Raw genomic sequence first — 15276 nt, forward strand, 5'->3', positions numbered from 1 at the left:
AAAAATGGATGACATATACTTTGATCATCTCATCAAGAGCTATCGACTGCCATCGAAAAAAAAAGTCTATCTGTCTTAGTTCAGAAGTTGAGTTTTTTTGTCGGAAGCCATGTTTCTAACGTCATCACATAGAAAGGAGCAAAGGATAAACTCCAATTTCCTTAGCAATGAGAGAGCTTTTAAAGTTTAAGAGGCGCATCTGATACCATTTCTGCATCGGCCTATTTTTGCGTTTCAATGTGTACCTTACTACTAAAGTTGTCAGCCCCTTGATCAGCTCATCAAGAGCTATCGACTGCCTTCAAAAAAAAAAAAAATCTATCTGTCTTAGTTTAAAAGTTGACTTTTTTGCCGTAGGCCATGTTTCTAACGTCATTACTTAGAAAGTAGCAAAGGATAAACTCTTATTTCTTTAGCAATGTGAGGACTTCTAAAGTTTCAGAGGCACGTCTGATACCATTTCTCTACTGCTATCCCATGTGCGAAAAAACTGAATAATAAACTCAGTTGAAATCACGAACAGAAATGGGTAGAAACAATAGATTTTTGGCCCCAGGCAAGAGTTCTACGAAGCTTTCCAAAATGCAAAGTCATATTCATCAATCCGGCCTAGGGTCCACACTTTCCGTAAAAACTGCAGAGGTTAGACCCTTACCACTTTCTAGGAATAAGCTGAATCAGGGTGATAGGAAAAAAAAACGTGACAAAACCAACGTGTCGCTCTCGCAACACAATGAATGAATAAATCTTAAAACGAGTAAAACTTAAATTGAATATTTAAATCAAACTTCAAACGTACAAAATCACTACTAAAAAGAGAGGCCAATTCGGAAAGATGCAAATTTAAAAAAGTAGTGAATAAAATCCAGGATATCATCGTCGTTTTTGCTAAAAGTCGTAATTGGAATTCTCATGAAATTATCTTTAGTAGTTCCACTCTTACGGTTCGATGTAAACAATTCTTATCTACCTTATGTTAGATAATTTTTTTTTAGATTTTTCTGGATTTTATAGAAAAATAGATTTTTTATTATTATTATTATACTAGTAAAGCAAGTTAAGAATTCCCGTGTGAAGGGAAAGTCATACAGTTTGAAAAAGTGATGGTTAAATAATTTATTTGGAACAGCTACTATATGCAATAATCTTTTTTCTTCAAGTTTGCTATACTCTTTAGACTGAGTGATAATGCAGACCAAGTTATAAGAGAAGAACAGTGTGGATTTAGAAAGGGTAGAGGATGTGTCGACCAAATTTTCACTCTTAGATTAATAATTGAGAAGTACCTAAGTTATCAAACACCTTTAGTCCTCAGTTTTATAGATTATTAGCAAGCGCTCGATTCTGTTGATAGAAGAGCTTTAGCGGAGGACTTACCCTTGTTTGGTTTACCAGACAAATACATCAGAGTGATTAGTACCGTGTACGAGAATAACACTGCTGCGGTTAAGGCGGGAAATGAGGTTGGCTGCTGGTTTCGTATTAAATCAGGAATTAAGCAGGGTTGTGATATATCCCCCCTTATAAGCATTATTTGATGGACTTTAAGGAACACAGGAAATACAATGAGAGAACACGAAATCAAATGGAGTGGAAAATTTTTCCTGGGCTTATATTATGCTGATGATTTAAGCTTTCTAGATGAAAGTGTGAGCAAAATGAATGAACTTTTAGAGGTTTTGCGAGTGCTGGGTGCTAGAATAGATCTGAAAATTAATGTTAAGAAGACTAAGTCACTAGGGCTAGGAATAAGTGAAGCTGAAAAATGTGACGAACAAATAAACATTCAAATGGGGATAATTCCATTTATTTAGACAGTGCAAAAGGTACAAAAGTCTAAATATTTCGGTCACACATACAGCGACCGTCATCAGTAGAAATACTGAAGTATTAAAATTAAAACTAACATATTTATATAAAACAAAAAGAAAGAAACTTTCGGGTAATTCACAAAATAATGAATTTCCGGGTTATTCACCAGATATTTTTCAGAGAGAGTTCAATGACAAAGTTCACGCTATGTCTTGATGTAAAAACATCTAGCGAGTCACCCGGAAGTTCATTATTTTGTGAATGACCCGAAAGTTATTTATTTTGTTTTGCATCAAACAGTTCGTGGTAACGAACTGTAGTAAGGAGCGACCCGGTTCAATAGTAACCGAAGCTCTAAAATACGGAATTTTCATACCAATAGTTTAGTCTTACCCATCAAAAGTTACGAGCCTGAGAAAATTTGCCTTATTTAAGAAAATAGGGGGAAACAGCCCCTAAAAGTCATAGAATCTTAACGAAAATCGCACCATTAGATTCAGCGTATCAGAGAACCCTACTGTAGAAGTTTCAAGCTCCTATTTACAAAAATGTGGAAATTTTTTTTGCCAGAAGACAGATCACGGATGCGTGTTTATTTGTTTGTTTTTTTTTGTTGTTTTTTTCCTCAGGGGTGATTGTATCGACCCAGTGGTCCTAGAATGTTGCAAGAAGACTCGTTCTAATGGAAATTAGAAGTTCTAGTGCTCTTTTTAAGTGACCAGAAAAATTGGAGGGCACCTAGGCCCCCTCCCACGCACATTTTTTCCCCAAAGTAGCCGGATCAAAATTTCGAGAATGCCAATCTGCTTAGCTTAGTCGAAAACATAATAACTATGTCTTTGGGGACAACTTAATCCCCCACAGTCCCCAGGGGAGGGGCTGCAAGTTACAAATTTTGGCCATTGTTTAGATATAGTTATGGTTATTATGAAGTGTACAGAAGTTTTCAGAAGGACTTTTCGGCGTTGGAGTGGGAGTGGGTCGGGAGATGAGGTTACGTGGGAGGATCTTTCCATGGAGGAACTTATCATGGGGGAAAAGAATTTCCATGAAGAGTGCGCAGGGTTTTCTAGTATTATTTAAAAAGAAACAATGAGTAAATAAATAAAAACTTTTTTTCACCTGGAAGGAATGAGTAACATAAAAGCTTAAAACGAACATAAAATATTACGTATATAAGAAGGTTTTCTCCTTCACAATACCTTGCTCTTTACGCTAAAGTATTTTTAGTTATTTCAACTATTTATTCCGCGGCCTTTGTGATTCAGGGGTCATTCTTTAAGATTTGGGATAAAAATCAAGCCTTAGTGTAAAGAGCGAGGTATTGACGAAGGGGCAAATCCCCTCATATACATAATAAAAATACACAACTATAGAAGTTCGTTACGTAAGTTAATTCGCAAGGTACGTATGTTTATTACTAACAAAAATGTTCGCACAAAAAAAAATCAAAAAATCTAATTGTATTTTTAAGTAACGGAAAATTGGAGGGCAACTAGGCCTCCTCCCCCGCCCTTTTTTTATCAAAATCATCCTATCAAAACTGAGAAAGCCATTTAGCAATAAAAAACATTAGTATACAAATTTTGTTTTAATTATTCATGTGCGGTGAGCCAAAATCAAAACATGCATTAATTCAAAAACGTTTCGAAATTAAATTAAAAAAAACATGTTTTTAACTGCAAGTAAGGAGCGACATTAAAATTTAAAACGAACAGAAATTATTCCGTATATGAAAGAGGTTGTCCCCTCCACAATGCCTCGCTCTTTACGCTAGAGTTTTTTATTGTTTTAAAAAGTAGAGTTGTGAGAAAGAGTAAAACTTTAGCGTAAAGAGCGAGGCGTTGCGGAGGGGACAACCTCTTTCATATAAGGAATAATTTCTGTTCGTTTTAAATTTTTATGTCGCTCCTTACTTGCAGTTAAAAAAAACATGTTCTTTTTTATTTAATAAATATGTTAGTTTCAATTTTAGTACTTTAGTATATCCACTGATGTCGGGCGTTGTATATGAGACCGAAATATCCAGACTTTTGTATCTGTTTCACTGTCTACAAAATAGATTTTTGTCCTAAAACGGCAATGTGGTCCGAGAAAAGGATACCTAATTTAAGGTGTTTCGTCGAAGATACGTCGTATATATGGGGAAATGAGAACAACCAAGTATACAACTCTAAACTTAACATTTCGTTTACAATTAGAAGACATAAATGGCCTTGTCATCTTTATTGGAAATTTATTTTACAGTTAGGAAAGATTAAAGACAAAAAATTTACATCAAGACTTTGAATGAACTTTGTCATTGAACTCTCTCTGAAAAACATCGAGTGAATAACCCGTAAGTTCATCATTTTGTTAATTACCCGACAGTTATTTATTTTGTTTTGTGTAAATATGTTAGTTTCAGTTTTAATATTTTAATATTTCTACTGATGACGATTGCTGTATTTTTGACCGAAATATTCAGCTTTTGTATCTGATTTCATTGTCTAAATGAATGGATTTATCCCCATTTGAATGTTTATTTGTTCGTCATAGAACTGTCTGAGAAAAAGATACGTAACTTAAGGTGCTACGTCGAAAAGGTGACGCTGGGTAACGAAAATATTGATCAGGTGGACAACTTCACTAACCTCAGTAGTATTATTAGTAAAGACGGTGGAAGCAGTGAAGATGTTAAAAGCAGAATATCCAAGGTTGAGGGTGTTTTTTTTTTCGCGGTTGAAAAAGTTTGGAAGGGAATGAAGATAGGTCTCTAAACCAAGATTAGCATAATAGAAGCTACAGTGATGATAGTGGTCAAATATGGCTCTGAAGCATGGATGCTCCGAAAAACGGATGAAGGTTTGCTAGATGTTGTCTAGAGAAAATGCTTACAGATTGTTCTGGGTACCCGGCTGACTGACCATACTTCAAACAGTAGGCTGTGCGAAAAATGTGGTTAATCCGGCGTTCTAGGGCTGTAATGAGAGAACGTTTGAGATGACTTGGGTACATTCTGCGGATGAAGGATGACAGATTGCCAAAGATTGACCTTTTCGGCCGACCGTCTAGGGCTAAACGCAAAGCAGGTCGTCCTTGGTCGGGGTGTGAGGATGGCATAAAGAAAGATTTAAGGGAAATGGGAACTTTCTGCGTGTAAAGAGAATATTTTGGGATGGAATAGGATCGTGCTGGCCTCAGATGGCTTGGTGCTGCGGTGAGTTGTTGGTAGTGGTAGTAGTAGTACTACAATTGTCAGGAGTAGAACCTTGAAAGGAAAATTGCATAGTTTAAGAAAACTTGAGCTACAAAGATGGTGGCGCAGATACAGTATGCAATAATCTTTTTTCGTCAAGTTTGCTTTCTGTTTGTATTAAATTTTTTCTGCTACAGGAATTCTCTTATCTCTCTTTTTTTATTGCACTACAATTTTTAGTTAGGAGTAGAACTTCAAAAAGAAAATTTCACAATTTAAGGAAACGTGAGCCACAAAATTAGATGGAACAGCTACAGTATGCAATCATCTTTTTTCTTCTTTTTCATTGTATTTTTTATTACTAATATTCAATGTTTCCAGTTGAGGATATCCAACTTCATGCGTGCTCTCACGACTGAAGCAACGATGGACCCGACGAAGATAGAAGCTCACGTTAGAGCTCAGATGGCTAAAAGACAAGCTAAGCATCAAGCTGCTAACCAAGAGCGGGCACTTTCTATTGAACAGAAGAAGGAGAAGAAACTTAAAAAGTATACAGAAGATACATCAATTGTTGTTCATGTTGCTGTTTATAGGTAGTTTTTTTTTCTTATTTACATTGTTAGAACTTGAGCCAGAAACAATTGAGCTAATGGTGATAAGAGCAATTGACCATATTTTAGCCCAGCACCGTCATGTAGATTAGTTCCGGTTAGTCCTCCTTTTCCTCACCACCCTCAGAGGTCCCGTACCATTCAGGCTTAATGCATAAGACAAGAGACCGTGTACAAAGTTTAAAAAGTGGTATTTTTAAGGGGAAATGAACTTCCTTCTCTTTTTTTGTATAGAATGCGACATTTTTCTCTAAAATTTTGCCATTATAGATGACAGTAAGGAAATAGTAAGGTAAGGGGACTCACATAAAGTGATGTACAGTGAAGTTAATTTCGTTTTGAGTCAATAAGGAGACAAGATGAGAAACCTCTAAGGTACTTTTTGTGTGTAGACATGTTCTTGACTGAAATGTAGAAGTGTGTTTATAAACAGCTGTTTTACTGTATAATATTTAATATATTTCCTTGATTAATTTCCCTCAGAAATGAAAAGCTAATTCAGAAATTTAAGGACTGCAAGGTAGGAAAAAGGTATTATTGTAAGAAAAATGTTTTTTTTACCTCGAATATAAATAAATACTTATAGTCAAGTTAGGATTTTCGTTCTGCAGGATTTTTTTTTTTTTTTATTCGGTTAACTAGTAGACGAACCAAAATAGTGTTTTATAGAAATTAGAGTTGTTTTTGTTTTTTGAGGGAAACTGTCACCTCTTTGCCAATGACTAAATACCGAAGAAGAGAATACGCATGGGCACTATGAATTTTCCCTTAACATTGAAATAGACGCCAGTTAGTGATTATTTACAAAGTAATGCCCTAGGAAACCATTCCACCTTTTCCGGTATAAATTAGAAATGATGTTGTTGAATATAAAATACAATGTAAAATAAAATATTTCAAGAATATGCACACTAGTTTGGTTCTTTTTAAAACGAGAAATTCTAAATTACAGCTACAAACCAAACTAACCTCTTTTTATTTCTTTATACTAACTAAAAGGTCTTTTCTGACCAGCTTTTAATGACGTGCTGTAAATTCAAGGCAGTTCTCAACTTAAAAAAAAAAGTTCCAAGCTTTAAAATAGATGTCGCAATGCTAGTGATTTGAAGTGAATATCCTGAACAAACTAGTAGTTTGATATAATATCATATGCGGGAGTTCTTGTAGTTTATGATATATAGAAACTAAAACAAAAAAGGAAATGGAATTTCTTGAATCTGTACTTTTAGCTTGATGTTTACAATGTAAGAGACATTAAATTTGGCGTAATTTTTTTCAGTTGCGGGAATGCTTTCGTGGTTTACTTCAAAGCTTGTAATAAAAATTGTTTCTCTTCTTCATCATTTTTTATAAGTCTTTTAAACTCTTGAAACCACTTTTCTCCTCTTTTAGCTGCGTCGTTTGTAGCTGCAGGCCTATGTACCAGCATTTTTGCCTTGTAAGGTAGGGGGTAGAATTATTGCCGGTGCTGAAATCTGCTAATTCCAATTTTTTACTAAGTTTTCATTCTTTCAAATCATCCGATCGGGATTGATCAAGGGACATACGCTCAACAATGCTTGATTTTATTGTCATGGGACACTTCGTCTGAAAGTAAACTTAGACCAATGAGTTCCTTTTAGTGTACTTTTTCGGTGGTTGGCGTATCTCAAGGTCTAACTGCTGGTAATTTTTCACTATCAGTGTCATTTCTATTAAGTCTATGGACTCAGCCCTTGCATGGTTCTTGATGTTGTCAAAAGTTATCACTATCGATTGGCTTTTGAAATATTTATATTCGGAACAATTCATAATTTTCAATGATAATATGTTTCCAAATCGTCTTCAATCTCATGAATAATAATATCTTAGGAGAATTAGAACGTTCAAAACATAGGGTCAAAGTATTACTCAATTAATTTTTTTATTTATTTATTGGAACTTTGCTTTAGAACAGCACTAAGAAAAGGCGAAGCTCTAGAAGAAGAAATAAACCCAAAATAACTTACGAATACAATATTTACGATTGTATTATAAGAGGTCAAAATTAATCTCGCTCAGACCTCAAGAAGAATCCACTTTGTTGTTACAGTAGAAATAACTCAGCTCTTGTCCACAAACTGTCCACATTTTTGACCCAGCCAAAAGTCTCATGTATTTGTACGTACCTGAACGAACAGTAAGCTTTTCCGTATTTGTAAGCCAGTATCATGCACTAAAAGTGCTGTAGACAATTGGGGTTACAACTCTCGAGAACGGACGAGCCAAAATATGCTTGTTGAACTTTGATTTAATTGCTACCATTTTTTGAGCAACTCATACGAAGGATGGAAATAAATTGCATAGCGACGAGTAGTCTTGAGATTGTCAAGTCACCGGTGTAATGCGAATAATACAGTGCATGTGATGGCAGCTGTAAAATCTCTTTCCTGCGGCTTGTTTTGAGTAGACTACTAGCTCCTTTTGTATTTCCTGTGTTCTCAGGTGTTGTATTTAAGAACCGAGAACTCAACTGGTGTACTGGTTATCAGGATTGTCCCATCCCAATGAGAAATAATAGATCGATTTGCGCTCAATGAGCTTTCAACTGGCTCAGAAAATGGTAGCCTTGTGGCTTGTCTATGCCTGTAAATTGTGCTTCAGTAAACAGGAAATTCATTTGGGTCGTGTCCAAGGACAACATGTTATTACAGTCATTAGTTGACATTTTCACCATAGGTTAGGATGCTTTTTTCTTTAGTCTCAGGTGACTAAAGACCTTATTTTGTCTCAGGTCGTCAAGTTTCCTTATCCAAGTAGTTCAGAGGTCTTTTCATCCATGAGGCAGGCGGAAAATCATTATCGGAATCTTCCGCTTAAAGAAATCGAATCAGACATATAGAATTGCAAAGGTCAGATTTTACGCGGAGTTGAGGATTGTCGAACTATGGTTTTAAGCCCCATTCACAGTGAGATTTCGCCAATACTAAAATTCAAACTGAGGCACTAACTACCAAATTTTGTCGAATAGCGTAATAGGTTTATAAAAAAAAAGAAGTTTCTTGAAGACTGTAATGTCAAATCACTCAAGCTTAAAAGGAAAACGCGCTTATGAATTATAGGCTGATTAATGTTTTTCACTAGACCTATAGTTTTATTTGACCTTTTTTTAAGCCTTAAGTCTAAAATAATATGATGTCGCTTAATAAAGTGTGTATTTTTATTTTTGCTTGCCATTCTTTTTATTGTTTCTACCAATGATTACGTCATTATGTTGTTTATGTTTGTGCGTTTTTATTATTTTATTCCCTTGTAATGTCATTGTACTTGTGGCTTGTTCTATGCTGTAGAAAATAGAATTAGATGTCAAATCAATTAAATCTGATTAAGTTTTCTTTTAATGCTAGCCTGATTTAGTCGTTTTGCATTTTTTCATATTTTATCATAACAATACTTAGTAATTTTGAACTTTTCGATTAAAAAAAAAACATTCCTTTAAGATAAGGATCATAATATTTTTAATCCATATAAAATAAAAAAGGAAATTTTTCTATGTATCTTAAACTTTCTTCCTTTTTATGAAGTATTGCCTAATCATGTAAATACGATAACACATAAATTAACGTCAATCAATCAATCAATTTATTCAAAAGAGACAGAAAAAAATTACAGAACTTTAGACCCCCGCAAAGGCTGTTTGGCCTGTTAGAGTGGGAGACTAAACTTAACATTAAATAATAACCCTAAACTCAAACAGAAAGGACAAGAAGAAAAAAAAAATAAATTAAACAACACTAAAAACTACCATGCTAATAAAAATAAATTAATTAAAAAACATTAAAAAAGGAAAGATAGAGGGGGAAAAAGAAGGGAGGATAGAACTGACTATCTTGGCATAAGAGGTGGTTGGTTAGCCGTTTTTTAAATTGTACGTAAGAATGACATAGCTGAATTTTAACTGATAGTGAGTTCTATATGGTGGCACAACTGAAAACTGGATTGAAATCTGATCTTATGGTTTTGCTTTATGAATGAAAACGTCCATGTCATTTCTGAGAGAAAAAGAAACACAAGATTCTTTTTGTAGTTCAGAATTTAAAAGATGTAATTGTTTGAAGAAATTAGGGAAGAGTCCATGAAAATACTTCAAAATGAAACAAGAGGAAAGAAAGATATATGTGGGTTGACCATCCGATAAATTCATGCTGAGCTGGTCTGTTACCTCAGATGCTAATTTAATTGCTCCGTTATATATTTTGAAAACAGGAAAGGTAAAAGAAGAGAATGTTGATAGCCATACTGTTGTACAGTAGTACATATAAGGTTGAATGAGAGAGTGTAAGAGGATCTTTATTATTGAACCAGGGAAACAATGACGAAGCTTCCGAATAACTCTTAGGTTTTTGAAGAGCTAAATTTTCACGAGAAAACAGTAATGTTTGAAAGAAAGATTTTTGTCCAATAAAATACCCAGGAATCGAACATGTCTATCAGGGGACGAGTTATATCACCATGAGTGGTCGAAATAGTTTGAACCAAAGGACAAGAAGTATCTGATCTGCAAAAATTAAGTAGACTAGATTTAGGGCAAGGCAATTTGCATCGAACCAAGCAAAGGTTCTTTGTAGACCGGAATACACTTTCTTGATAAGCCGAGGAATCTTTAACTTCTGAACACCCAAGGGTACTATCATCTGCAAATGCAAATAGTACTGGTTCTTGAGCTGCGTCACTATGTGGAACAAAATTGTAATCACAAACACTACAGCAACTTCGTTTAGTTTGTTCAGATACAGCAATAAAAAGATCATTGATGAATATATGGAATAAAACAGGTCATAGGACAGACCCTTGAGGGACACCAAAACCAACATGGAATTGATCTTGAAGATTAGCGTCAACACTGATCTTTCAGATAAATAAGTTTCAAACCAATGATAACTCTTTCCCCGTATCCCGATGTGTCCCATTTTGGAGAGTAGGAAAGTATGTGATATCCTGTCAAATGCTTTTCTGACATCAAGGAAAATCGCGGCTTGAATTTGACCCTCATCAAGTACCTTGTGAATGAACTTCAGCAAGGTCATGCAAGCATATTCTGCTGTGTTTAGGGCGAAAACCAAACTGATTGTAATGGAAAAATTATTTTTTATCAAGAAATGACAAAAGTCTAGAGTACATAAATTTTTCAAAAATTTTACTAAAGGCTGATAAAAAAGAAATTGTTTGACAGTTAGAAGAATCAGCTCTAGAACCCTCATTATCAATAACAACTAATCTGGCAGATTATAGGGCACTATTAAAAGTTCCATTCAAAAATGATAAGTTAACGAGAAGGGTGAGGGGAGATAGAGTTAGAGGGTAAAATGAACTTTAAAGCCTTGGCAGGAATTTGGTCAGGTCCACAAGAGGAAGATCCTATTAGCTCAGAGACGATTCTTTGGACTTCAATCTCGGAAACCGGATCCAAAGCCATCGAATTTTGCCAAGTAGGACCGAGGTACTTTTTAAAGTCACTGGTAGAAACAGCACCAACCAAAATATCTTCGGAAATTAATTTTCTTATGGATGCAAAGTAAGGGCAAAATTAATGCACTATGACCTTACTGTTAGTTATTACTAGCCCATTATAAATTAATTTATTTGGCCCATTAGAATTAAGTTAATTTCTTTCAGAATTGGGATGAAGAACTGTGTTTATAAGTTGCCAGGTTTTTCTCATATTCTTGCCGAATTTGGAGAACATCTGGGAGCCATAAATATACTTGGTTTTACGAATTAAGGAATTCAATAAATTTCTATATTTTTTATACTTTTCAAGATGTTGATGAGAGTTAAAGGACTTGAATGCTTGTCACAAATAAGTCTTTCTTTTTGTACTCTTAAGAAGAGCCGAAGTCATCCAAGAGGCACGTGGAATTGAATACTTGGAAATTTTAGCAGCTGAGGCTACACATCAACTATCGACGAAGGCCTCTTTGACCAGATCATAGAATTGATGCAAAAGACTATCAATAGACCGACTTGAATCGGTGAGAAACTCCCAGGAGGTATCAGACAATCGAAATTTAAACTGTTTAAGTTGATGCTGTTGGTAACAGACTGGTAAATTATAAGGAGTTGAAGGAACTGAAGGTAGACCAGAGACTGAATAATTTGTAATGCATAGAAAGTAGTCAAAGATGCCAGACGTTATAACAAAGCTCGAATTGGGCATTAAAGTAGAAAAAATAATGTCGATTAATGTCGCAGATGTGTCAGTAACTCTAGTGGGAAAGTCATACAAGGAAATATATTGAATGATAAAGCAGAGGACAAAAAATCATAAGAAGTTGTAAATGAAGTTTTTAAAAGGTCAATATTGAAGTCTCCTGAAAGGATAATTTCGTAATTACTTCTCCATATTTCAGACATAACCTTGTCAAAATTCCTAGGAAAGAAGGTATCGACCCAATTGATGAGCGGTATATTTCTCCAATGATAGTTTTCTTGTTGTCAATCAAAATTTCAATGAAAACAGACTCAAAAACTTCATTCAAATGCTTACACAGATCACTACGCAAAGTATAATCTGGTTAATCAGCAATATAAAATGCTAAGTCACCTTTTTTTCTCTCCAATCTATTTACAAACTCAAAGTTATATCTCTGAAATATCTGAAAGCATATTATTGCCCTTGTGGCGAAATGTTTCACAGAGTCCAATAATCTGAGGAGGAGAGACTTCAAATTATATAGAGAAGGAGAGAGTGCTTGAATGTTTCAATGAATAACTGATAAATTAATACCAAAATTTATATTTTTGGTCATGTCATATCTATAGACACAATTTGCAGTAGAGTTACTAGTCAAAGAAGAGATGTTAGGTGGGGTCCCAGGTTAATCATCACTTAAATTTAAAACATTTAGAGGAGTCTTCTCAGGCAATTTAAATTGAATAGGAATATAATTATCAAAACTAGAGCGATCGTCATCAACAGCTGTCATTTATAAGAAGTGGATGTAACAAAAATCTGGATATAGTTAAAGAAGAATGTGCAGAAAAAGGAAGAATGAACAGATAATTAATAGAAAAATTATTTGTGCATTGATCAAAGAGTAGAATTATGGTATGAAAAGAGAAACAAAAAATCATTAGTAATTTAAAAAACAGCGAGGTAGCACATAGCTATCAAGCCAAGAAGTTTGGAAGAGAAACTTAGAAACTGAAAAGATAAAAAGAAAGAGAGAGAATTTAGTAGCCTATAGTTGATCTATTGTATACAGAAAAAGAATCCAAAGAGAATATAGAAAAAAACTCATTGGAAGACAGGCAGAAGGGAAAATAATGAAATTTCGGGGAAAACCCTGAATAGAAAAAGGCAATGAAGTAAAAGCAAGACTAAACATATAAGGAGCGTACAGCAAACATGGAAAGACCATACAGAGAACACAAAGAAAGCTTTTATTATAAGAAGTTTGTAAGTTTATAAGAAGTTAATAACAAAAGCTATATTTTTTTTTGTTAGATTTTTATTACATTGAATTAAATACCTCGTTGTGATTCTCTCGAGTTTTCAAGAGTTTAACAAACAAACACCACGTTTTCAGTTGTTCGAAAACTAGAATAGAAAGGGCTTTTGTGATTTTATTTGAAGCTTCACTGTTTCTTAAGTTTGCAATTAAAATTGTAGTTCTATTTCTAGGTTACGAGATTTGAATAATCCAGCTAGAAAGTTCAAAGTAGAAACGAATGCAAAGCAGCTTAATATGACGGGGATAGCCCTCTTGTTCAAACGTGTCAATCTTGTTGTTGTCGAAGGAGGACCTAAGCAGCAGAAAAAATACAAAAGGTAATATCAGCTTACATTGGCAAAATAGCCGTTATGTAAACATCATCGAACCAGACTGAATTCTGATGTGAAAATTGTGCGGTAAATCAGTTTTATGGCACTTGGTATTAACCAAGTGACATATAGCAATTGCGTATTCTGTCGGTCTGTCTGTTGGTCTGTCGGTCCCTGTTTTGCTACTTTAGGCACTTCCAGGTAAGGAAGTGCCTACTTTGCTGCTACTTTTGGCAGACGTATCAGGGACCGGACCAGATTAAATTAGAAATAGTCGTTTTCCTGATTTGACCATCTGGGGGGGGGGGGAGTGGGGGCCGGTTAATTCGGAAAAAATAGAAAAAATTAAGTATTTTTAACTTACGAACGGTTGATCAGATCTTAATGAAATTTGATGTTTGGAAGGATATCGTGTCTCAGAGCTAATATTTTAAATACCGACCGGATCTGGTGACACTAAAATCTTGGAAAACACTTAGAGTGAAGGGATCGGGATGAAACTTGGTGGGAAAAATAGGCAAAAGTCCTAGATACATGATTGACCTAACCAGAACCACTCTCTTTGGGGTAGTTGGGGGTGGGGGTTAATTCTGAAAATTAGAAAAAGTGAGGTATTTTTGACTTGTGAACGGGTGATCGGATCTCAGAGAAATTTGATCTTTAGAAGGATCTTGTGTCGAAAATCTCTCATTTTAAATCCTGACCGGATCCGTGACATTGGGGGAGTTTGGGGGGGGGGTCTAAAATCATGGAAAACGCTTAGATTGGAGGGATCGGGGTGAAACTTGGTGGGCAAAATAAGCAGAAGTCTTAGATACGTGATTGACATAATTGGAACGGATCCGCTCGGAAAACGTGAAAATTGGGGTATTTTTATCATACGAATAGGTGATCGGATCTTAATAAAACTTGATATATATAGAAGGATATTATGTCTCAGATGCTCGATTTTCGACTCGAATTGGATCCGGGGACATAGGGGGTCGGAGGAGGGAAGCAGAAATCTTGGAAAACGCTTAGAGTGGAGAGATCGGGGTGAAACTTGACGGAAGAATAAGCACAAGTTCTAGATACGGGATTGACATAGGTGGAACGGATCCATTCTCTTTGGAGGAGCTGGGGGTGTTAATTTGGAAAAATTTGAAAAACTGAGGTATTTTTAACTTAAGAACGGGTGACCGGATTTTAATGAAATTTGATGTTTAGAAGGAATTCATTTCTCAGAGCTCTTATTTCAAATCCCGACCAGATCTGTCGACATTGGCGGGAGTTGGAGGGGGAAATCTTGGAAAACGCTTGGAGTGGAGGAATCGGGATGAACCTTGGTGGATAGAATAAGCAAACGTCCTTGGTACTTGATTGACGTAACCGTACTGGATTTGCTCTCTTTGAAGGGAGTTGGGGGAGGAGTTCAGTGATTTGGCGAGTTTGGTGCTTCTGGACGTGCTAGGACGATGAAAATTGGTAGGCGTGTCAGGGAGCTGCACAAATTGACTTGATAAAGTCGTTTTCCCAAATTCGACCATCTGGGGGGCTAAAGAGAAAGGAAAAATTAGGAAAAATGAGGTATTTATTACTGACGAGTGGGTGATCGGATCTTAATGAATTTTGATATTTAGAAGGACATTGTGACTCAGTGCTCTTATTTTAAATCCTGATCGGCATAAAGCCTCTGATTTTCCTTTTAAATCAATATATTGATTCTTAGAATTTTTCAGAGCTCATACCATATGAGCTTTTGACTCTTAGCTCTTCTTGTCTCGTCACAAGTGCCATATGAGCTCTTAGCTCTTGTTGTTTTTGTAAATCCTTCTAAATTTAAAAATAGCAAGATCTCATATTATCCCCCATTGAACACAAACTTCTTAGACATTCCGACTCTTAGCTAT

The 15276-nt window shown here is 35.3% G+C and overlaps 1 protein-coding gene across 1 annotated transcript in view; it reads left to right on the plus strand.

The window, feature by feature from the left end:
• Positions 1–15276, plus strand: part of LOC136033724 (U4/U6 small nuclear ribonucleoprotein Prp3-like) — a 52812-nt gene that overhangs the window by 32087 nt on the left and 5449 nt on the right. Inside the window, exons 8-9 of the mRNA XM_065714615.1 lie at positions 5372–5586; positions 13247–13393. Of these exons, the coding sequence (XP_065570687.1) occupies positions 5372–5586; positions 13247–13393 (362 nt within the window). The remainder of the gene's footprint in view (positions 1–5371; positions 5587–13246; positions 13394–15276) is intronic.

Source organism: Artemia franciscana, chromosome 12 (genome assembly GCF_032884065.1).
Source record: "Artemia franciscana chromosome 12, ASM3288406v1, whole genome shotgun sequence".
In the NCBI taxonomy this organism is placed as follows: domain Eukaryota; kingdom Metazoa; phylum Arthropoda; class Branchiopoda; order Anostraca; family Artemiidae; genus Artemia; species Artemia franciscana.